Genomic DNA, 25264 nt, shown 5'->3' with positions numbered 1-25264 from the left:
GGACCCCGGGGTCTCTGGCAGCGCAGGGTGCTGGTGCCCACCGGGGTGGCAAAGCCTCTCCTCCGACATCCACGTGTGGCTCCCGGAGCTGCGGGCACACAGAAGAGGGCATGGTTTGCCCGTGCTTCACAAACCGATGGAAGATTCTCCTGAATTCAAGGTCTCTCCTGCAAGTGTAAGTAACCGCTGGCCGCTGTAGTGGAGCACAGGGTAATAAGCTGCATAATTCTTCGGTTTAATACTGCGTGTTGTGGTTTGCCGAGGGGAGAGGCTGACAACCGTAGAGCTCTTGCCTGTGATCAATGCTAATATTTTCCTTCCCCCTCTCCTTTTATTTTTCTTTAGCACCAGTACCATTCAAAAATAGATGAACTAATTGAGGAAACCGTCAAAGAAATGATAACACTCCTAGTGGCAAAGGTAACCTTCGGCTTCAGGTGAAGTGATTCACTGTTAACATTGCATTTTTAATATGTGTGTTTCCATTAAAATGTGACACATTAAGATGTTGAATTGGCTTCTTGTTTCTCACAGGCAAGATCATACATCTCCCAGTCTTTTCATGGTGACTCTTAGATGATTAGGAACTGTGTGAGATGTAATACGCTGCTAGCAGGATTGCTGTACTGGGCCAGAAGTGGTTTTAAGGAACGGGTGTTATGTTAATGGGGTAACACCCCATGGTCAGCATCACCCCACGACACAGAGGGTGGCTGCAGTCAGGGGGTGGCACTGCTAAATGCTGCTACCTAGATGTTGGGGTGGCATGCAGAGATGGTCACCACTGCTAGCATAAGGTTGTACGGACAAAATAACGTGTCTTGTGCAAGATGGCCATATGCTCTTCTAAGAAATTAATTTAGAGGTGACAGTGGTGGGAAATACATTCCAAAATGTCAGGTTTAATTGTTTGGAAATTGTTTTTCATCAGTCAGCTCCTCTAGCTCAGCTGCCAGCATTTCCCTTGGGTGGTTGTGTGGGTCTGGTGCACTGTGCTAACAGAGAGGGGAATTGATATGTAGGGAGAAAGATGGTGTGTTTTCCTCTAGTTTCAAACTTTCTGAGAACAAGTCATCCCTATTATACAGTGGAGACCTTTAAACAAAATCCGCCAACATATGCCAGTTTGATTCTTCTGCAAGAATACCCAGCTAGCTGCGTGCTTGACACTGCATACTGGGAGCAAGAACCACCGACTTCCCTGTCTGGAGAGGCTGTGCTGGCTTCTCCACATGCTGCACTCACCTCCCGGTCCCAGCATCACCCTTGACACCAAGGAGTGTCTCCCACCCAGCAAGAGGTGGACCGTGTAGCACCTGAAAGGCAATGCACCTTCCAACCCACTCCCCAGCCCGCTGTGCTCAGGGACAGGTGGTTCGTTTCTTTGGCAGTGCTGAGAGCTCCACTGGCTTCTTTGAAATTGATGCTGATTTTTACACCTTTCTTCAATTATTAAAAATAATTGCAGTATTTTTTGTCTTTGTAGTTTGTCACCATTTTGGAAGGAGTCTTGGCCAAACTGTCTAGATACGATGAAGGAACTTTGTTTTCTTCTTTCCTGTCATTTACTGTAAGTACAGACTATAGTTGCCTTTCTTCCTTTTTTTTTTTTCCCTGAGTTGTAATCTCATGCTGTCCCAGGACTAGATAAACTACATGATAACTCTGCCATTCTGTGATGTTTGAACACTGTAACCGTCACATGAATGGACAAACAACCTGTATGCAGAGATACAGTACATAAAACACCCAGGATGCATAGGCCACCGTATTGTAGCACCGAGTAAAGCCATCTCCAGTCATCGTTCAGTTTGGTGGAGTTTATTCCATTGAGGATGCGTATGAAGATGAAAAAAATCATTGCACTGTACATGCAATCTCCCTAACTAAAGAAGTTGCTTCGTTGCCACCTTGCATGACATGTGTGTTCCTCTTGGTGTTCTGTCCTTAACAGTGGCCATCTTAAGTAGTAAAAAGCAAAATAAGGGAGACATAGGGAGCGCTTTTGTGTTTCTGAAAGAGAACAAGGTAGGGGAAATGCCATGAGGTTGTGCAGCACAAGGTGCCTCTAATGCCAGATTTCTCCCTAACATTGCAGAACTAATCCACAGCTCATCACATTACGTATTTCCTAGAAAGGTGCAGGACAAGAACCAGATCCATGCAAAACCGGCCTCAGTATCCAGCAAGGGTTCAGCAACCAGAGCTATAGTCATGAAAAGGTTGTTGTTTTTCTTTTGTTGTGGCAGCTTCTTAGGAAAAACAGATTTCCAAAGGTCTGCTGAAAGTGCACGCCAGAAAGTTTACAGGAGTGTCTCTTTGCAAGCACAGCTTCTCTTATCTCTGCTCACAGACAGGTGTGCACCCAAATGCACGTGTCTGGGGTTGCTTGGAAGGTTACATTAACACTTTGCCCCACCGCCCCTTCTGCCTGCACGTGCAGTCTGCGCTCAGTTGTTCACAGAGGCTGGGCAGGAGGCAGAAGGTACTGCTCTGCAAACAGGGAAGGCTTTCCAAAATCTCGTTCAGTAGTTTTAGCTACTTGCAATTGTTTGTTGTTTGCCACTCTTGGGCCCTTTGTGCTGAGTTTGAGGCAGTTTTGTAGGAGCTGTTTGGAAACAGGGCTGGATGTAGGAAGGCTTACCAGCGGCAGCAAGAAACTGCTTGCAGGCAGCTGTGTGCACACAAAGTCTGGCAGCTTATTTCAACCACCACGGGGTTCAAACTAAGAATTTGGACTTTTCAGGTGTGCTGTAGACACTTTGTTCTTTGGAGAAGGAGGGGAAGGGAAGGTGTCCCACTCACTGCCCTGCCCTGCAGCACAGCTCTTCCCCCAGGATAACGCCTGCGTGGTTACAGCCCTGGGGCTGTGCTGGTCCCTGGCCAGGGGGATGCAGGAGAGGGCTTGGGGTGGATACCTTCCCTCGCTCCAGTGCTGGGGAGGGTGAGGAGATGCTCTTGTGCCAGCGCAGAGGATGTGGAGGCGGCAGCTTTCCAGGCATCGGAAGTACCGGCATCAGCCCGGGTAGACAGTGTAATGTGCAGCCCTTCCTTCCCCGTGAATCCAAGCTGTTCCTCGGTTGATGCTGCGCTGCTCCCACCACATCCTACTGTTTATTCTGCCGAGTGCTGCTCCCTTCGATTGCTGAGCAAACCCCCCAGCCACGCCTGGGCTCTGGGTGCCTGTGAGGAGGCAGCACGGAGGTCCGTGGGGTTCAAGCATCCTCACTCTGCTGCTGCTCGGACACTTACTGACAATTAACTGCCCCAGCAGCAGCAAAGCAGTCTGTCCTGCTCTGACCGCCCCACAGCCTTTGAACCTGGCCCTGTAGCTTTGGTTTCCTGAGCTTCCAGCCGGGAAGAGATGTGCATCCGAATAGTTACTGTGTGTGGTGTGTGCAAGTCCCCAGGAAGGTGCCAAGCCCTCACCCCCAGCAAGGAGCCTGGGCACGCTGCAGAGGAGCAGGATTGCTCCTTTCCAGGCAAGGCAGGTCTCTTGCCTTGGCCCGCTTGTTTGCTGGGAGCCACTGGGCAGCACCAGCCACAAGAGGAGGCTGAGGAACAGCCCCGACCCCTTCGGCACTGGGCTTAAAAAGTCTCCCTTGCCTGCAGTAGTAATGTGACTTGCTGTGTTTAATCTTCACAACGATAAATAGAGAGACTCTCTCTTGTTACAGCATGCTTGCACCACCTCCCACGTTTTCCCTGTCTGAACAAATACAACAAAGTGTGATGGTCCAAGCCGCCGAGCTCTAGAAAGCATTAGTCTCCCACCCCCTTCCACCGACTTCTTTCATCGCGTGTTTTCCAGGCGCTCTGCAAGTGACATGTAATCGGGGGTCTTGTGACAGACAGTTTTATCACCTAGTAGGATATCCTCATTTCCAATTCTTGCCTCGAAATTCAAGATAAAATTAATGCATCTGTTGTCCTAATAAATTCTCACTAGCCACTTCTCCTTGCAGAGCACTTTGAAAGGGAAACACCCTTCTAAATTTGGCCAGACTTTTTTTTTTTTTTTTCTCTTTTCTGTTTGTTGCTACATTTAAGTGCATCTCAGCAGCAGCAGCCCAGGCCTTGGCTGGGCGTCTACATGTGCAGATCCACTGAGTCACAGGAATGACAGCTGCTAAAATTCCCTTTAATCTGGATGGCCTCTGTAGGCGGAGAATTACACCTACGGTAATTAAAACTAAAGACTGTATATTACCCAAGGGAGACAGAAGTAAAAGGATCTTATTTTTGTTCTGCGCAAGATTTGTATGGTAAACTGAGAGGTTTCATGGCAAAGTCACATACTTTGTGAAAAACGGCAGCCTAGCAAAAATCACACAACATCTGGCAGTTTGGAAATTTCACTAAATGTAGCCAAATCTGAGTTTAAAGAAAAACAAGTAATTATTCTGATTAAAGGGGAGTGGGCAGGAGAAGCAGCTCCGTTTTTTTGTGGGTGGAGGGAGGAGATCGCAGGAAGCTGCCTTATTCGTGTCACCTCTTGGCTTTGGAAAGTGGTTTGAGATGGTGGGGCTAAGCTGGACCTAAAAGTGCTAAATCCACGCTCAGCTTGCAGGTTTCCTGGGCTGCTGCTGCATTCCTTCATGCCCTGTGTCATGACTGAAGGTAGTACAGGTGCGTGGCATGGTGCTGCCCCGAGCGTGGACCCCAGCTTGAATCCTGCAGGCTGTCAAGCCGCATCATTTTCCGAGCTTTTCTCCTGGTTGTTTAGCTCTGCTGCTCAGAAAAAGAGCTCGCTGGGAGCTAGCTTGGGCAGCCCTGCCTGCGGCTGCTCCACACCGGCGTGGGTATGCCGCGACTGCCTGCTCCTCCGGAGCTGCAGCTGTTGGCCGGGCTCCAGCCGCCTTCACGCGTGGAGGCTGGGGCTCCTCCGCTCCCGTTCGGCAGGAGCAAGGGATAGCGCTTTGCTACCTCCCGAGAAAGTTGTGAGGATAAATGCAGTGAAAAGGCGAGGTGCCCAGACGGCTGGCTGGAAACGGGGATACCTGGTGGAGAGACAAGTGTTTGCCCTTCGCTGGGAGCCAGGGCTTGGCGCTGATTTTGCCACCTCCTTCATAAACTCGTGTGCTGGGACCTGCCCCGTCCCCCTCCACCCCCTCCGACAGCCAGAGCCCGGCTCGCACCGCGGCGGCAGGCACTGGGCACCCTCCTCCTGCCCTTCCCTCTGTGCTTGCCCCCTGGCTCGGCAGCCCGGGCGCTGCCAATACTTGCAGCGTTCACCTCGGCAATTAGCACCAGTCTGGTCTTTTGTATCGCCTCATTGTGCTTAATTATGCACCCCCCACACACACCATATGAGTGCTTCCACCCACTCTCACATTCTGTCTCACACATACATTCATTCTCTCATTCGGGACACATAATTTATTCATCCCAAGATGCAACTGTGTGCGTGTTATATTTAGGCTGTTTTAATGGTAGCTTTAGAAATATTTAAAAGCAGGTGAGCTTTTACACCCAAACAAAGATGGCCGGCAACGCTTACCCTAATTAAAAGCAGAAGCGTTGTGGAAAATCCCAGCCGTACTCTTTCTAGACACAGTGCCTTATGCTACAGTGGGAAAAAGGTCTCTCTGGCCAGCTGGGCACTGCTCAGTTGGAGAAGTTGGCCCTGATGTTGGGGGCCACCCTGCCGTGTGGCAAACGGGAGACAAAGTAAATCTGGGGTCTCACAGCCCCCGCCAGCTTATGAGGACACCACGAAGTGTGCTGTCCACCCCCCCGATACCTCCATCAAATAACAGCTTTTAAAAGGAGGGAAGGAATCGTAGGAAACTAATGTAGCTGTTTGGAGTCTGGGAAGCAGGAAAGCATTGGGGCACTTCCAGTCGCACGGTGTGAGCATGCTGCCCCGACACCGTCTGTGAGCTCCTGCCGGCATCAGGGCCAGGAAAACAGGGGAAAATAATGTCCCAGGCTGCAACCTGCAAATCCAGGGGAAGCGCGCCATGAGTGGTTCTGTAGGCAGGGGGCAAAATTAGGGTCCTCTGGGTGCTTTCTTGTGGCCACCTTGGTGCAGGTGCCTGCCAGGCTTGCAGTGCTATTGTGCCCCCACTGCCCAGGGAGCTCCCTTGGCTCCCGGGATGCAGCTCCTGACAGGAGAGACACGCACTGCCTTTGGAGACACGTGGCATCGGGCAGAGAAGGAGGACTCCAAAGAAAATAACGATGTCTACTTACGAACCCCGTCTTCCCCCGCTCACTGAAGTAGAAGAGGGAGAAGCACAACTCCCACACTATCATCTGTTGCTATTAGAGCTTTAGCAGCAGTAAAGTTACCTCTCCAAAAAAACAACAACAAAAATACCACCCTTGCCTATTCTTTTAGAGAGGAAATGTAGTTTGTATCACGCATTTTCCCCCGCTCAGCATTATGTTGTCCCAAGTCTTGGCTGGAGAGGGTCTTGCAAGTGTTTAAAGAAAAAACAAAGACCTGAAAACATACTGACGGTGTAAACTCTCTTCTTGTTCCTTTTACAGGTGAAGGCTGCTTCCAAATACGTGGATGTACCCGTAAGCACAATTTAAACAACTTCTGTCATAGTAATTTGCATCATGCTTTGGTTTATGGCATGTGTAGCAACCCACGTTATGCATTAACAGCCAAGATTGAACCATGGGCCTTCACAATTCTAACATTTGAACTGGAAAGAGTATCTCCATGATGTTAATAATGAGCAGTTACCCTCTTACGGAGACCTACGAGGCTGTTTAGGCAGTAATTTGCAGATGGTGTCAAAAAGGTACCATATTTATGCAATTGGCTTGAATCACATTTTAAAAAAAAAAAAAAAAAAGGGAGCAGTGCATTCTGTTAATTCTTCATTTGGACTTGTACAAATACAGTATAATTTCCAAACAAAAAGGTCCAGACATGTTAGAACTGAGCCAACACACATCTAACACATTAGCTAATCTATTTTATTTTTGTTCTTCTAATTGTTGGTTTATTTTACTCTTTCGGAAAATGACTTTTTTATTACTTTGGGGAAATGGTGATGAGCTAGCAACATGTGTTTGGGAAATTGTTAATGAAAATAATTTTTTTCCATTTTTCTGTAATTGGTATAGGAAAACTGTACATCGCCTCCTCTAATTAGACCTTGATTCATAAGGAAAAGAACCCTTAACACTCTTAGACAGAGCACTTAACTTGCCAGAAATTTACATTTAAATTGAACTGTAATACATGAATATTGGCTGGAGTGAGGGGTTACTGTAACATCTACAGGCAAAAAGAACCTGAGCAATTACAAATGAACAAAAGGGTAGATCTTAATATACCACACCAGTTCCAGTTAGACTGGGCAGTGTAAATCAAGAATAACTCAGTTGGGTTTGATGACCTGCATGTATAATGTATATATGTATATTTAATGTGGATACGATTGCTCTGCATGATCTCACATGACAACATGATAAATTTATCAAGACATCTTGGACCACATTATTTGCATTCGGTGTTTCCATTCTTTTAGCCCAAGATAAACCTTGCCTACAAAATTACCATATTTTGAGCCCAGCATGGAAATGACAAACTCTTGAACGCTAAGAGGTCTTGCTTGATTTGGAATATCCCAATGCACAGACTGGCATCCTGATGTCTTGGAGTAATAGAAACAAGATATTGAGAACATTAGGAAGAGAGACTCAGAATTCAGTTCTGGCCCTAGAAAATGCTGACATCTTTCCATTGAAATTCCTGTTTCTTTGAGTGCATCTTAAATACTTAGTCATCAGGAATTTGAGCACACAACAGTATAATTAACACTAATAATTAAGTTAATAATTATTAACATTTATCTGTGGGAAAAGCGTGGCCTTTGAGGCATCTGCCTTCCTGGGAAATAAAGCATCTCCAGGGAAGTGGTCTCAGTAAGATGCTATATAACCCTTTCGAGCTTTCCAAAAGCATTGTACCTGGGACACCCTTGGGAGGTCCATAGCAGGAGAAGAGGGTCTGCTCCCATCCTCGGAGCCAGCCACGTGCTCCGGTTCTTTGTGTAAAACAGAGCAGGAATCATTCATCTGGGTTATTTTTCAGTTGTTTCCCCACCTCCCCCAGAAACAAAGCCACGCTACAACGGCTTCCTCGGCAGCCTCGGCATTTTTAATGGTCAGTCACCAGCTCCACTCAGCTCCCAGACCTTTGTGGGAGGCCACCCCACGGTCCGTGAGCCACTGCCTTTCTGGGGGAAGGAGAAAGAAAAACCTGTTTGACTAGGGGACAGAGGGGAAATCCTGGTGTTGAACAGAAAACCATTGGTTAAATCTAATTCCGCAAACCCCATTGCAATCGTCTGGGTACAAACCAATCCATTTAATGCCACCTTGAAATGGGCACGATCGGCATACTGAAAATTGCTTGAAAGTGTAACACTTGACTACTGCCACATTTGTGTTGTCCTCATTGTTTTTCAAATTAATACCTTGTCATTGTTGCAGTAGGTGTTAAGAAATGTTACTGGCTTCCCAAGGGCCAAGCACTGGCCCTTTGCTTGATAATTGTTTGCTTTGTATTAAAAAACTCCCTTCCTACTGCTTTCCAAACTGTCCTCATTTTCACCCTGGAAATTACACAGATGTGTTAACTAACTTCAATTTACAGCGGCTGACAATCGTATCTTGCAGAGAAAAGATACTCTGTGATCTGAGGTAAATCACAGTAATGGAAACTAATGACACTAGTTATTAACAAACTTACAATGTGCCATGGAAATTTAAGATTGTGTGGCAGCTCTTGTAATGACTCGCGTTACAGTATTTTAATGGGTTTCCTTTGAGGTAAGTTTGATTCCAATATATCAAGCAATGTGAACCTAAACAGGAATTATTTTTTTTTTTAAAAAAAAAAAGTATTTTCCCATCCACCTGCTTCAGTTCCCATTTTCTTTAAAGAAATGCTGTTATCCCCAAAATCTTGCACCCTTGTAGGTTACTGTTTAAAATTGGTTCAATTCTGCAGAGAGCTGTGGAGAGGTGACAGCACAGGCAGGATCCCTGCACGTTAGCAGAGGCTTAAACATTCCCGTAGATGTACACTCCCTGACTTACTGTTTACTCAATTTATTCTTAAGAGCAGCACTAAATGTGAGCTAAAGTCAGGGGTCTGAACAGAAAAAGAAAGGCAATTTTAGGATGCCTCCTGCAATGCCAGCTGCTTACCGCACACATCCTCACAGCGTAGAAGAATCACCAGGAGCCCAGCTCTGGCTGTTAGCTTTCTACCTTCAGAAACCAGAGGGCTTGCAGAGAGAAGATGACCCAAGAAAACAACAAACCCCCAGCCTGGCTTGCTGGTTCACTCACTAGGTCAACGGCACCAAAGGTAGCAAGGCACCTTCCCGGTGCCAGTACGTGGAGGAAGAGCTTTATACCTCTGACTGGCTTTGCTGTAGGCAAAAGAAGAGAAGAGCAAGTGTCTTTGCTTGATCGTGTGCCGCACGCAGTATTTTGCTGGGCACAGGGCACAAAGCTGTGGGACTCGGTGTCCATCAGGTAAGGAAAGGGCGAACTGCAGGAGGAGAGCAGGAGATGGAGGAGAAGGAAAAGCAACGACGAGGCTACACAGTGGAGCTGCCTCCTGTGCTGCAATTCATGGGTTTTTTTCTCTCTTTCTTCTTCTCTCCTCCATGCAGAAGCCGGGGATGGATGTTGCTGATGCCTATGTGACATTTGTCCGCCACTCTCAGGATGTCCTGCGTGATAAGGTCAATGAGGAGATGTATATAGAAAGGTTATTTGATGTAAGTAAATGCCTTCTCCTCCTTGGACACCAAGCAGGAGAGACCCAAAATGTGACAAAATAAGACAGGAGGATAAGTCACATTTTGAGAAAATTTATTGGTTATAGCTTTAAAAAATAAATAAATCTTTCCTTTCTTTCTGACTAAGGCTCGTATCTGCTCTCTGCCTGCTTTAAATCTCTACTCTAGTCTACTGTGTCTTGGTCTGTCTGTGCGTGGATTTTAAGGGAACAGCATCTTCTAAGAGACCCCTTTTACTATGTTTAAGCTTGTGGAAAATCTCTCTGTAACAGAACATCTTAGTCATCGTTCTCACCGTGAAAATTTAAACTGGGTTTTTGGCAGATGCGTTTGCTAAGGGCCATCTCTTCTGCACGTTTTGCAGTGTGTTACATTGACAAGCACTCCAAAACTGGCAGCGAATTAGGCATATTAAATTTTAATTTTAATTTTGAAAGCTAACCAAAACAAAGCTGATTAGGAATGGACTTTCATATTTCAGGAGGACCACGTTTGTGGTGTCTGACACCAAAGGTAAAGTTGAGATGTGGTCTCCTTGATGACGATGGCATGGTAGGAACTGACCCAGATGTTCAGAGCTATTTTTCTGTTGCACAAGATAAATTCATTGGACTGTAAGAGATCAGTGACCTGTGATGCCCGTTTGTTTTGGATTTGGATGCATGTTAACCGGTATCTCTGTTTCTGTTGCTCGTGTTGCGTTACAGCCTTTCTGTCCTCGTAGCTGTTCTATAGCGAAGGTTTTCTGTTGACAGCCAGCCTGTAGCATTAGTGTTTCAGTCTTCTTTAGGGTATTTGTCCATATATCGATTTCTGTTTGAAGCAGCTTCTGTTCCTACTTTTCCTTCTTTTCATCTCTCAGCAGTGCCATTTCTCAGTCTCCTGGCTCTGGAACTGTAACAACCTTCCTTGCTTTCTTTACTCGCTCCTTTGCTTCCTCAGTGTGCAGGGAAAGCTGCTTTTTTTCCCAACCAACCTCCTCCCTCACTCGATAACCTCTCTTTCTGCGCATTACCTGTCCCTTAGAAACCTCTTCCTCCTTTACAACTCCTGCTCTTTCTTTCCCCCGTACTTTATCGGATTAAAATGGAACTTATCTCTCATGTCAAATGTTTTATCACATTATATCAAGTGGCATGAATTAGAGTCAAATAATCTTACTGTGTACATCTACTAGCATGACCCATATCCACTGAGAATGCCTCATTCATGCACGGAGCACAGCAGTGCCTCCTCTGGGCGCCGCGCGTGCTCGCTCCGGGGAGAGTTTGCAACGCAGAGCACCAGACGCAAATCACCCATCAAGCAGGCATGGGGAGAAAAAACAAAACATAAAACAAAAGACTGTCGCTTCCATCTGCAGCGGGCCTGCGAGTGCATTGCTCGTTTGTGTTGAAATTTATTCCATGAGCAGTTAGATTTCCAGAGCTCATCTGGACTGTTCTTTTCAATGCCCACACTGCCTTTTCCCTCATCCTTTCCCTATGATTCACAGTTGGTCTGTTTGTACCCTTTGGGCCATTATTTCCAATTTTCAAAAGGCTGTAATCAGCACAAATATTGATTTCGGTTTGATCCACTCATACTTAGTTTCACCAAGCTATATTTTAAGCAAATTAGCAGTTGACTGAAAAAAAGAGCAGCTACCTTGGTGGAAGGCAAAAAGTGCAAAACCTTTCTTTCCCTCCCTGCTTTCCTCAAGTCTCCTTGGTCAATGTGATGTAAAATAATCAGGAGTAGGGTTTTTACATTGCATTGCCTGTTTTGACCCACGCTGGCTGCAGGTGGGAGCCGCAGCATGTGGGAGCTGTTCCTGTTCCCATTCCTGTTCCCATTCCTGTTCCCATTCCTGTTCCTGTTCGTTCCCATTCCCCATGCCGGCAGGATGGTTTTGGGACCCAGTGCTGCTGGCATCTTCACACATGTTCCATGTACGTGAGTGTGCGCCTGCGAGCGGGGCGAGCTGCAGACCCCTTCGTTCACAAGGGGGAGGGGGAGGGGATATGCTGAGCCCGAGCCACCCAAAAACTGGAATTCTCTTTCAAGCGGTTGTGTATTGTCTTTGCCAGGGTGCAGCTGAAGAAGCTGATTGCACCTGAGGTCAGCTCCTAGCACGGCTGAGGTGCTGCCAGTGGGGCAGCAGCAGGGTTTATGAGTACATGGGGGTCACCTGGGTGCAGACCCCATTTAAATCAGTGCTGTGTTCACCTACGTTTCGGTAAGGATGGGAGCAAATGCTTAACTCTGTTGTCCTGAGCTCAGCCACAGCCCTTTGCTGCCCTCACCTAATGCAGCAAAGCAGCGTGGCCACGGGGTCTTTAAGCTTCTTTGGTCTCTGCACCTGTGCTCATATTTTCCAAGGACATTTTTAGGTGCTAGCTACCTTTTTAATAGGAAAGAGAGGAGGAATAATCAAAAATGGTATTTGTGATGCTGAGTTAGACTTGGACCTGATTTTGTTCTCGCTTCCCCCAGCACAACAGAGGAGCAATCCTCTTAGCTGCAGAGTTTCTCCAGGCAATGAGATTATTAACACTTTCAAGGCCAGCTCCTCTGCTGGCTTAGTGTGGCGATGCTGGCTTGCTGCAGCCAAAAGCTTAGTCCAGTTTTAGGATATTGTCCGGTAATACGTGCAGCAGTGGCAGGTAAACAGCTTAAACCTGCCGGCAGGCAGTTCCTCTGCTCTCAGTGGGATTGTGATAGAAACTCCCACAATATAGGGCTAAATCTCCCGTCTGTGCAGCCGTGAGTGATGCAGGAGAGAGGCACACAGTGCAAGGTTGCCTGTTGCATGTTCCATGAGGTTTGCAGCTCCTGGGCTGTTCCTAATCCTAATTCCTTGTTTCTCCATAGTCCTGCCCAGCATTCCCATTCGTTTCCTTTTTGTTTCCTCCCAGGAGCAGAGGCTGCAGAGTGTGTTAGGCCATCTCCCAACAGAAGCTGTGTTAATTTGTCTTTTTTTTGCATTTACCATGATTTCTTAGCTCAGAAACCACCCCTCTTCCCTTGCATTGCGTGTCCTGCTCACACCTCCAGAACAGGGCTATGCTTTTTGGGAGATACGGGTGTTTGTGGAAGATTACTGTAGTATTTCTGTGTGGTCTGTGTGTTAATCCTCTTAATTCTGAAAATTAGTCACAGGTTTCCACCACTCCACCCCACCCCGAAATAGATTCATCTTAATTTTAAAAATCTGTATTCTTGGGATCATTGAGTGAACAGATTGATTGTGGAGTTCTGCTGGTAATCAAAACCTAACTAGCTTTTTGGCAGTGCTGTTTACTGCAGAGTAACATGACTTATTTACTTGGCCTGGCTCACTGATTTGGTAACATTTAAAGCTAAAACACTGTAATAAGGCCCGTTGGTAGAGAGCAGTGGTAACAGAAGAGCTTCAGAATGGCATGGGAGCATCCACTCCCTGTGCTCCTGCGTGTGGCAGAGTGCTTTGGGATTTGAACAGCTGTGGTGCTTTGCACACAAGGCAGAAGGATCGCAAACTCTGTGTAGTGCCTGGTAGACAGTAAGGTTTTATCACTTTTTGGCCAGAAAGTGGGCAGAATTGACATGTGGAATGTGACTGTTTATAGGGATGATGAGGCAGGGGCAGGCGGGTGTATCTTAAACATGGGAAAATATCTTCAGAATGATCCCGAGTCTTCAGACCAATCCTGCAAAATTCAGGTCCCCCGTGGCTTGGGACACATAGGATCAGAGTTTATACATCCGCAATTTTGTCTGAAGGCAGTGGGAGTTTTACTTGTGAGGGTTGTGCCCCTCAGTGGAAGTTATTTATACATGTGTGTACGTGTGTATATCTTCACGCACACCCTTAGATACTTGCAGTATAGGTTTCAACCCGTCAGAATGTATGCGATCCAGAAAGCCTATGATTGACTAGTAGGTAGTGTGAATGCCAACCTTTCTTCCTCATAAATTGGTAAACACTAATGTAAAACATAGCGAGAATGTTTCCTCCCCAGCCACAGGCGAGTAGCACGTACACAAAAGGCCACTGAACGTCAAGTGAGCTCCTCGAGATCCTGCGAATTCCAGCATCCTGATGCAGTCCCTAAATAGCGCAGATGGCATTTTTCTCTCTGATGATTAATTCAATATCTTACTGAAAAAAAAACAAAAACATGCTTTTGATATGAGAGATCAAAACACCAAGAGAAGCTCCTAAGATTGCTAGGACCTAAAAAAAAATTAATTTATTTTTTTCCTCCTTGTACTTCTTGAAGACACCAGCCTGAGTAGAAGATAAGGATTAAACCAGATGTGCTTAGTGCTAGTTCATCTGCTTAAATCTAGCAGTCTCTGAGATCAGTGATTAAAAAGCCATCTCCAACTTTGATGAAATCCACTGCGATGGTAATACTGTGTCTCTGATCGCTTTCTTATGGGCCTCATGTCTGCCTAAACCGGACATAGAAAACATTTCACTGGAGATGATACATGGATTATATGGGTCAATTATACACTTAATCTGCCTTCTGGGGATTAAACGTGCATAGATTGACCCTGCGTATTTGGCTTGTCCTTGGCAGTTATCAGATCAGGAAGGTTGCCTTTACCAAAAGGTCTGGTAAGAACTTAATCACGCAGTGATACAGCCCGCAGAGGTGGCAGCAGCCGCGGCGAGTTTTGCAGAAGGCAGTTTTACCACTTCACTGTCGCTGTGTACGTTCGGCTTCCTCGAAGCTCGATGTCACAGCTGGGATACCAGGCGGGGTATCTTCTCCTGAAATGAGAAAGCGAGCCCCTTCACCTCTGCCGGACGGTGGTGGGCTTTTGTCTTGATGGCAGGGTGGGCTCGGCAGGGCGCAGCAGGGAGGGCGATGGGGAGGCTGGGGGGTTGCTGTGCCCTGTGCTGTCCTCAGCGCAGAGGGACATTCACTCCAGGTCCTCTCCCAGCAGCAAAGGAGAAGCCATGGCTCGGCCGTTAGAGGAGCCAGCATCTCCTTCCCACCACCCTTGGCAGGCACAAGCCCTCAGCTGGGGCTCTAGTGCCGGGTCCCATCCCTCCAGCTCGGTTCAGGTGGGGTTTTAGGAAGCCCAAGCAATATCCCAAGGCTGATGTTGCAGCTGGTGGATTTTTGTTTCCTGTCCCCAGCAGGAGTGCTGGGCCCAAGGACACGGCTCAGGACTGTCCTCCTATTTCCAAAAGTGGCTGCCCTTACTGGTAACTGACTTCTCAGTATCAGAGATCTTGAGTAATAAGGACGCAGGGCACCGTGTAAGTCTCATACACAGCAAAATCCTTCTACAAATTTCCAGGAACCTGACTGAGTGCTTCTCTCTGGTTTACTGGAGGGTCTATGGGCAGCTCAGCGTGTGTTTCAGTACCTACTGATTTGGAGCCTGATCTCACACCTGCGTATATGGAAAAATTACAAAATGCAGATTGACAGCTAGATCAGTTAATTCAGCAAGTCCTCTGCAGATGCTTAGGCATTAGGTTATTTTTAAAAGCAAAGCTTTCACCTTCAGTGGGGTTACCCACTTGAATTTTGGCAGCTCCTTCAAGGCATGCTTGCAGGATCATGGCATTTCTTGCTAGAGCGTAAGCCTTGCACGGCACAACCAAATGCCAAAAGAGAACCCTCCTCACCCTCCCTTCTCTTTCCCCTCCTTGAACCCAAAAGCCTGGTCGTGAGTCAGTGGAGCTACTCACTGTGAGTTAGAATTACTCACAGGAGGACGGGTTGCAGGATCAGGGGAAGAACGGATATCAGGCTGCGCGCCGGGCCCCCATCTAATATCTGCTTGCAGCCGCACTCACCACTTTCTCTTAGACAGACAACAACCTGTTTCCCTCCTACGCAGCTAGACTGCTCATTAGGGCACTAACTCTCTCCCACTCCCATCCTGATATGGCCTCCACTGAGCTATTTCTTCTGCGTTGTTTTTTGCTTCCCTCCCCCCCCCCTTCCTGAGTGAGTTGTGAAATGAAGACAATTAGGCAGCCTGAGCTCCAGGAGGTGCAGCTCGCTTTTTTCCTCCCCGTGCATCTTTGGAGGAGCCGGAGCAGTGCAGCTTTTGCTGCAGAGGCTGCCGCAGCCTTCGGCTGGCTTGGCAGGACCCGGACCCGCACCTGCAGTCAGTCCCGCTGCAGGGGCCTTTGCTGGGAAAAAAAAAAATAAAGAAATTGTGATCGCAGTTGTCCGTATATCTTCTAGGAAGGGTCGCATCCTATTTTTCCTGAGGGGGTGCAGCGTGCACTGTCCTTCTGCAGCCTCTTGTCCTTCCCCGGGCCCTCTCGGAGGCACACGGGAGCGGGGCGTAGCGCTCGGACCAGCCCCCGTGCTTTTACACGCCGTACGTGAGCTTCACACGGCAGCAAGCATGCACTGGCGCGTGGCCTCCCGCCTCTCCTGCGTTCCCCTTAGCAAGGCTTCTTTCCTGAAGTGCTCATTTAAGTAGACTCCATTTAATTTATTTTAGGGAAAGTCTTAATAAAATAAGTCCTAGATTTGTCACTGGATTTTACATGCTCGTAAGGGGTTTTTTCTCCTCCTAAATGTCTTTATCGGAACAGCTTTTCATGTTCCAGTAGACATTTGGTTGAAGACAGTTAATTTGTTTTCTTTTCCAGAGGAGATTTTCCATTAATCATTCTAAGAAGGCAGACTGATTGCTCCGTTACGTTAAGGTCAGCATAGGCTTGCTAACATCATCCGCACAGTGCTTTTGAGCGTCGGAGATTTTTGGTTTAGGGCCGGCACTGAGTGAAAGATCATTTGTTTCCTGGTAGACGTGAGCGGCCGGGGTGGGTGCTGGGGGAGAGGTGCCATCGCGCCGTACTGCAGGCAGCAAGGCATCCTCGATGCAGGGAGCGCCTTCCTCGGAGCAGCCTCTCTGCTCCCTGACTGGGAGCTGTCTGTGCACATTTGTAACTGCGTACGAGTTACGCGGCGCGCTCTGAAGCTGCCTTCCAGCTTCGTTGAAGAGCCTTTAGCTAATTGGAGCTCCAGTCTTGTGGGTCGTCAGGAAGGAGAGCCTGAAGGTGCTGGTGTTCCCGGTGAACCCCAGCCCATGGGGCTGCCAGCTGAGCCTGGGGGTGCGAGGAGCGTGGGAAGGGCCGGGATGTCCCAGGGCATGCAGATGTGCGGGTGACCCCCCAGCCTGCCGGGGCACGGCTGCCGTGGGGCCAAGCCCCCCGCTGCCGGAGGCTTTGCTTCCTCCCTCCAGGCTGCGCAAAGGGCCTTTGCCCAAAGGAACCCACGGTGCGCACAGGGGTGAGCCAACGGCCCCTGCACGGACAATGATGAATTGTCTGATTTCCAGCAGCGCCTTCAATCCCTCTTTTCCTTTACTTCCCCTGCAATGCAGCCCCACACAATCGCGGCCGTTGCCCGCGCCAGCCAGCAGTGCATGTGAGATTAGCTGTCCCAGGTCACTTCATTTCTCTTGATCTGCAGCTCTTTCCTTTCTCAGTGCTCCTTTAAACCTCGCCCTGGATGTATGATATCAGCATTCAAAAATGCTTAGCAGGACTCGGGCAGGCAGTGCCTTGCCTCCAATGTGTAACCCCAGGAGTGATGCCGGGGAGCTGCTCCCTCCTGTGCTCAGGACCAAGATACCCAGGCAGCCTCTAGCTGTTTTTTTGGAATTTGCAGGCTATAAAAGAGCCAGCTAAGGTTTATGGAGTCCCGCTTCATGACAGCTTTCCATTCAATCTGGTAACAAGTGTAACTAAAGCATTCCATAGCATGCATTACTGTATTGCATCTTATTGAGCAACTTTGCATCCAGTTATACCATCGCTGCCTTGCACTAACGGGGCCCTGGAACTAGGACAGGAAAATAGCAGCACATTGTGTGGATATTGTGCTTTACTAAGCTGCTTTATATAGAAACTCAGATTTTAACATGTCAACTTCATTTCTTTTTTGAAAACTGGAAATAAGCAGAGAATATTTTATAGGTTAAAAAAAGTATTTGAGAACAAGCATCCATACAGAAGTGGTTTTGTGTGTGTGTGTGTGCCTTTATATGTTTTTATGCAGAAGCTCTTTCATTTAGGAAAACTGACGTCTGCAAAATCCTGCAGAGCAGCAGGGTTTTTTGGGTTTTATTTGACAGTTCACAGCAAGCGCTGTGCACTTTGCTGAGCTGTATCTACAGCAAAGGGAAAGAGGCCCCTGCACCCAGAGCAGCCTGACGGTGCACCCAGGACCCCGTGACGAGCTCCAGCTCTTGCTGCATCTTTCAGCTCAGGGATGCACATAGCCAGGACAGGCTTTACTTGTTACCTGGAAGGTGGTGTTTTCTGCAGATGCATAATGCGGTCCCCGAGGATGGGGACTGTCCTGTCTTGGAGAGGAAAGGAAGCACCGCTGGGGCTGTCAGCCTGCGGACATACAGGTTTAAGTGTGGGGTGTCCCTGGTTTGAGGGCGTTGTGGATGAGAGAAGTTAGAGGTGCTGCTGGGGCTGTCAGCGGGCTTCCTTCCTGGACCACTGTAAACGTGGGCTACCACGGCGCCCCAGCTCCCCACCGCTGATAAACACCTGTTTCCACACAGGTCTCCCTCACAGCGTTCTCTGCCCACTGCCCTCCATCCAACCCTGACCAGCATGTGGCTTGAGGGGTTTGTCCTCCTCAGAGCAGGTGTAGCAGCGTGTGGCTGGGCTTTATTCAGAGGTGATCAGCATGTGGGCTGACAGAGGCATTTGCTCACAGCAAACCCCAGGGTGCTGAGGCCGGGGCATCCCCGGCTGTAGGAGCTGAGCCATCACTGCAGTAGCTCTTTCAATGAGATCCTCCCCAGGGGAGGAAGTTCAGGGAGTTATCGGCATGTCCTGCCTGTGGCCCATCACCTCTGCCAGGGATGTGAATATGTGGCTCTTGGCTAGGCAGAGACTTTGGCATCTGGCTAGCGGAGTACAGCACCCTGGCGTACGGCTTGGGAACACCTGACTAAGTACAAGACATCCTATCCCCAGCAGCAGAGCTGTTCCTCCGGTAAAGGAGCAGTACGGTCTGCAGATCCTTTCTGGCTGTGTACCTGCTGTGGGAACCCTTTGCTTGTGTGATGAAAGTGTAGGGATTGCCTGCAAAGCCGCGTACGCAAACCTGTTAACTGGTTTTGTGCAGCACCGAGCGCGCAGAGTGTTAGAGATGATCTTCTCGAGGAATGTTTATTTAGTGGGGACCTTGGCCCCACTGACACAAAAGATGTTGATCCTCCTTTTCCTCCCTGAAAAGGAATAAAAATTATTTTGGGTTAAGAGTAGAGAGAAATTTGCCGCGAGGAGCGTGCAGGATGGGTTGTGCCTATTTGGCGAGCGGGGAGTTTGTGCAGTCCCAGCAGCACAGGCAGAAAGCGTACCCCCAAGGGGTCCCGCGCCTGCCGCCCATCAACACCCGCGGCACCGACCTGCCGAGCCCCGTCAGGTCCAACTTCAAGCCAATTAATGGTGAGGTGCCAGCCTGAGTGCACCCTGTTGCTGCGATCCCCAAACAGTGGGTGATCTCAGGTACCATATGTACTGCAAAAAGCGTGCGGCACTTCTATGTGCCTGGGTCTGCGCTTCAGCTTTCATCCTGAATTTCCTTCCCGGTTTGAAGGCAGAGCACTTATGCGAATCAAAGTGGGTTTTTTTGTGGTTTATTTTTGGGAAGGGAAGGGCTGGGGGGGTGGGGGGGGAAGGATAATGTAATTCCGATGCCATTTGCATCCTAGACAGATGATGAGTCGCTCTGGCTAGCAGCTTAACCCTATTAGGCAACCCTGGTACCGTGACTATATTAAATAATAATACAAATTATTTTAATATCGAGCCCCTTTGACTTCGTAACTTCCTTGTATAGCTACGTTGTCAATGTGAAGGAAATTTCCTAGTGAAGAAATACAGAACAGAGTAAAAGCGCTGGGGTGGATGTTGAAAAATACACTGTCTGTACTTGCAGTGATAAGTGTTATAGTGAGACAAAAAATCCCAGGAAAAAAACAGTGCAGCTGTTTATTTCAGTAATAGCTCAGTGCAAGTGTGACCTGGGAGACTTCAGGCAGATTTCTGAGGCTTTGATAGAATAAATTCATACATTTTATTTTTTAAAAAAGACCCTGGATTTTCAGGGGATTTTTATTAAATTGTTAGCACTTTACTAGATCTCTAGAATTTAATGTAGGGTTTAATGGAGAGGTTTAATTCAGAAGATGAGAGCCCTGCCAAGCACGGCTGATGGAGGGTTCACTCGTAAGGGTGAGGTGCAAGCACCGGGTCCGGAGCTTGGCAAAAAGCTCACCTATCCCCAATGCTTCCGATTTGTGCACTCTGCTTCCAAACATACCAAGCCGAAAACCTGAAGAGAAGTTAACTTAGCACACTGCAATCTGTTAACTGAAACATAGATGTGTTTTCTGAAAGAGAAGATACTTTCTGAGGTGTGTGAATTTGGGGAGGGGGGGAATCACCTTTCTAATAGTAAACCGAGGGCTGCCTGGAGCCCCCTTGGTGTTTGCTGTTGCGTGCTCCTTGCCGCTACACCCAAAGACCTACTTTTTATGTCGACTTTTGCATGCCTAACAAGACTATACACACTTAAAGAATTACGTGCAGTAGAAAAGCTACCTAATGATCAGGCGGCATTATTATTTGGCGTGCAGCAGCGGAGCAGGACGATAACTATTTATTTACTCTTTGCGGATAATGTTCTCTTATATTCTAGTCTTTGGCAATAGCGAGAGAGCATCTGATATATACAATATTGGTGTGTATCCAATTGTTTGTGAACATCCCAAGTTTTGAAACATGGTTGTGAGAGAGGAATATAAGCTTAAGCTTGAAAGGCTAGAAAGCAGAAAGCCTGCACGTAAATGCTATTATGCACTTAATGAGGCAGGGTTTTAAAAAAAATCAGCCACACAAGTTGGTTTTATCAAAGAAAATGTATAAATAACAACCAGTGATTCAAACCGCCTCACAAAGGGAAAAGCAGGGACGGGAAGCTAGCACTTCACTTGTGGCATTCAGATAATAGTATTTACTACACTAATCTTTTGGGCTTAGCAATTGACAATCGATATATTATTATCAACAAGCGTTAATGCAAACAAAAAGCTTCCATTTCTTTTTTAACTGTGTTCCCCTAAGTCCTTTAAATTTAATTAAAACCGGACAGCTCTCCCTTTAGTACAAATTAGAGTTAAAATCATATTAAATATTTGTTCTACGGGAAAACAAAAGTGTCAGCTTGTGCTACCAGGTTTGGCTGCTTCTTTTTTGCTTCTTTTTTTTTTTTTTTTTTACACACAGAGGGGGGAAAAAAAATACCAGCTACTCAAAGTTAAAATAAAGTCTCTCTCCCTCCCTCCCCGTCTCCCAAGACTACTGTCTATAACATGTTGTTCCTTATAGAAAGTGGGATATGGTGGCATTTGCTTGATTAACTTGCTCGACAAAAGTGACAGCTGCTGTGGGTGCATGTAGCTAAGCTGCACAGCGCAGTTCCGCCTTTGTACATCTGTCAGCAAAAAAGGAGGAATAAAGAGTGAAAAGAGACAAATTGGTCCCAAAAGGCAATCCATTCAACTCAGGAGGTTTGCTCTATTCAAGCACTCACTGGGAATCTCAAGTGCTAGGTAGCTTATTCAATTTCATTCATTCTTTAGAATGAGCCCACAAGTGTTTAATTTCTTATTCTGTTGAATAAAAAGGGGGAGCTTTTTTTTTTTATTGGAAGCATTAATTGTAAGACTAGCTGATCAATGCCTATGATATTAACTCATTACTTATTTTCTGGTTAGCTGTGTGCTTTTAGATCCACAGCCACTAAACTTCGTTTCTATAACGTGGGCAATGCCACACCAATTTCTCCGCTTCTGGAAAATCTGAGCACTCACAGAGATGCAATACTCAGTCTCCTGAGCCCTGGCTCCTGCCCGGCTTGGGGGAACGGACCAAATCCTTGGCAGGTGTAAATCGAAAGAGTCACTGGGTTGTTATTGATGCCACCCGTGGCCGCGGCCAGGACGTGAGGGAGCCAGATGCTCTTTGCCTGTGGGGCTGAGCCCCTGACGCCACTGCAGGTTTGGCCCTCTGTGCTGGAGGAGGTTTTGGAGCTGGGAATGCTGAGCTGCCGGTGGATGGCTCTGCTGGGCCCCCAGCGAGCAGCAGGGGAGGGGGAGCCCGTAAGCAGGGCACAATGGAGTGGTACCCGGTGCAGAGGATGGATTTTGTTGTGTAGTGGGAAGAAGAGTTGATGAACGCATGGGATGGGGATTGCTGCGTGGGCAGGTCTCCGCTTGCCATCCAGGGAACGTATGCTTGCAGGGGAGAGATACGCCTCCTTCTCCGTTGCGTGGCAGAAGGTCTGTCCCTGTCTCCTTATCGACACTGAGGAGTGGAGCTATGTGTGCGCCTGAGGGACTGTGGCTTCGCCCACCTCGGCTGTGTCACATCCTCCTCTGGGGCCACCACCATGCGCCTTAAGAGTTTCAGCCACTCTTATGTCACCAAGGCCTTGTCCCTGCTCTTCCCACACTCTCCTGGCTGTGGGGCAGCCTGGGGGTGGCACATCTTCTGCAGCAAGAAAAAACCTGGGTTTCCAAAGCACAGACTGAGAAATGGCCAGGGCTCAGCTCTGGCAGCCCCACCAAGACCTCACTAGTGCTGGTGGGGAGCAGGGCAAGAGGCACGCCTGGTCCCACCACTGCTCTCATCCGCATCCAGCATCCCGGCTGAGGTGGCCTTCAGAGGAGGCTCAAAACGGGGATTGTGTGGATGCCATCTATGTTCAGGCTTGCTGGGAAATCGCTCTTTCTTTTTTTTTCTTTTTTTTTTTTTTCTGAAAGAGAAGAGTAGGAAACTGCAGTAGCCATGAGGCTCTACGCTTCACGCTTACTGTCTTTACCAAGTTCTGTAATTGCAATGACTGCCTCAATCAACAGCGAAAGAAACATTGAGGGAAGGTAGAGAGGGATGCTTTGGTGACAACAGAAGATTGCAGGCAGAAGAACGATCCTTCCATGACTGCCATCGAGCAGCCTGAGCTTCGGTTGCAGGCCTGCAGCCAGCCTCGCGTGCAAACCTGGCTGCATGTGCGTACCGGGTGCGCTGTGAGCCAACACGGGAGCACGGTCCCTTGGGCAGGCGGCGTGCACCAGGAGAGCTCCTGCTCCCACTCACCGAGCAAGTCTTCATGCAACGCTGGCAGCTGTGTGTGTAGAGCTGGTCCCCAGAAAGCTCCTGAGCTGCTGCGGCTGCATCCCCATCCCCACCTTCCCTGCCGAGGCAGCACCTGCCAAGCGGAGGTGGCTGCTGTGAACGTGTGTGACAACACCAGATACCGAATTTGATCTCAGAGCTGCCCAGGATGGGGATGGACACAGCTCTGTCAGCTGTCAGGTACTGTCAGCAGTTGTAAATCGGCACAGCCCCACTGTTGCTTCTACCAGCTGAGCTCCTGGCCCACTGGACGGGGACATGAACACCAGATACAAAGAGCTGGTAATTTTTTTTTTTACTTTCCTGGCTGATTGAGTCACTTTTGAGAGAGGGCTGTTGCGTGAAAGCAGGTTCAGTTTTCCTTTGGGAAATAAGACTCGCATTCAGCTCGCTTCCCTCTCCCTTCCCACCCCTGTGGTCCCCTCGCTCCTTGCTGGCCAGCGCAGGGATGCTGCAGAGGCCGCTGCCTGACATCCAGTCCCTCACCTTTGAAACACCTTGGATTCAAGGGTTCGTTTCAAAGCTGCCTGTCAGCATTTTGAAACAAGTCCGTGTCCGGGACAAAGAGAAGGGAGCCAGCCAGCGTTCAGAGCCTCCTTGTGCAGTGTATGTCACAGTTTTAAATAGATTTGCACTGCTTGGATTGGTTCTGGTTGGAAAGCGAGTACTGAAATGAGAGGTCATAGGGGAGAGTTACTATGGTAATTGAGTAGTATCACCAGTAGTTTTGCTCTTATGAGCATTAAAGCACATAATAATAGACAAACAACAGTGGTTAAAGCAAGCAGGTAGGATTACTATGTTCTTTTGTCAGAAGTATATAATGTCTTGTAGTCAGTTTTAAAGACTTCTCAACCCCCAAATCCACCCAGCAGTCACCTGCTGAGTAATTTTGTATGCCTAATCTCCAGCCCTTAACTACAAGCTTTCTGCTAATTTGAGGCAAATGGGTATTTTTGACACTAAATAGGGCAGTAAAGAATCCCTGACCTAGAAAAACTCCATTCCAAGGCACTGAGAGCAGAAAAATATTCTTTCAGCATCCTTGTGAGACCTTTGGAATGACATAAAATAGCTTTGACTAAACTGTGCTGCAGCCTTCGATTAATGGTTTGCAGAAACTTGCTGAACATCCCTACTACAACTTCCCCCATAAAACTTGTCACTTCAGATTGCCATCAGCCACCACAACAATAATCATTTCATGCCTATTGCTAATTGCAAGCACAGCTGAGGCTCAGCGGGGTGCTCTTGCACAGTCCCAGGCCTTTATACCAGCCTCAATCTGTTGTATGGCACTTGTTCACACACAAAAAAACTACCAGTAAAGGCAGAAAGAGGCAGAGTCACAGGTTCCTTGTAATCCCTCTGCTACCCTGCTGACAACCCAGCCCTATAAGCATTCCTGGTTTTGTCCCACTCTTTACAAAAGCTGAAGTGACCTTAAGCTACTAGTATGTAAGCTTTTGAATGAAGAATACAGCTCCTTCAGGTGCCTTAAGAAGCAGTGTTGCATCTGGCTTATGAGATTCTGTTTGCAGCACCCCTGGGGTGAGCTGTGGCTTCCTGTAACATGTAAAATATGAGTGTGAACTCAAGGTTCATGGCAAGGAACAGGAGGTCATGCTTCCATTCAGCTCACACCAAAGAAGACGGGGGGTTGCAGATGTTCCTGGGTATGTGTAATGACACCACCTCCCGGAAAGCACAGGAACCCAGCACAGGGCTTTTTTTTTTTTTTTTTTGATAAAATGTGCCACACTCAGTGTGTTACTTGCAGATTTATTCATATCAATTTTTGTGATTTATGTATTCAGAGACAAACTTGCTATTTCAGCAACTTATTGATCATGCTTTTGCATTCAAAAAAAAAAAAAAAGGCGGGGAGGGGGGCACAGTTCAAGGAAGCTTATTGCTTGAGCTGGTTGGAGTGTTGGATGGGCAGCTGTGGAAGCCCACCCCTCGGTGTGCTTCAAGTCCTCTAATGCCTGTCCAGGAGCATCCCAGCCAGCCCGTGGCCCACCTCATCAACCCAGGCTGGCACCCAGCAATGGGGGTCACTACGAAAGGCAGAAGGGGAACAGGAAAACTAACCTGAAAGAGGGATTAAATTCCTGGCTGTGCAAATACGGTACCTCCTTGCTGTTGCTGGGCTCTGATCGCACCCGAAGAGCATCTGTTTGCATTTCATCTGCTGGTAGCCAGGTCACAGCGCACAGCAGGCAGCAGGGGCTGCGGCATGCCTCTGCGGGAACCCCGGGCCCTTCCCTGCTGACGTCCAAGTGGATGTGTGGCATCCCCCAGG

The 25264-nt window shown here is 48.0% G+C and overlaps 1 protein-coding gene across 17 annotated transcripts in view; it reads left to right on the top strand.

Annotated features, from left to right (window-relative positions):
• Nucleotides 1-25264, top strand: part of CADPS (calcium dependent secretion activator) — a 220832-nt gene that overhangs the window by 188753 nt on the left and 6815 nt on the right. For all 17 annotated transcript variants that reach the window (XM_055707676.1, XM_055707675.1, XM_055707678.1 and 14 more), the window contains 4 exons: nucleotides 346-420; nucleotides 1487-1570; nucleotides 6496-6528; nucleotides 9654-9761. In XM_055707676.1, coding sequence (XP_055563651.1) covers nucleotides 346-420; nucleotides 1487-1570; nucleotides 6496-6528; nucleotides 9654-9761 — 300 coding nt within the window. The remainder of the gene's footprint in view (nucleotides 1-345; nucleotides 421-1486; nucleotides 1571-6495; nucleotides 6529-9653; nucleotides 9762-25264) is intronic.

The sequence above is a fragment of the Falco cherrug genome, chromosome 4, assembly GCF_023634085.1.
Source record: "Falco cherrug isolate bFalChe1 chromosome 4, bFalChe1.pri, whole genome shotgun sequence".
NCBI classification, from domain to species: Eukaryota; Metazoa; Chordata; class Aves; order Falconiformes; family Falconidae; genus Falco; species Falco cherrug.
The sequence above is the reverse complement of the archived record's forward strand: the minus strand, read 5'-3'. Positions and strand labels throughout refer to the sequence as shown.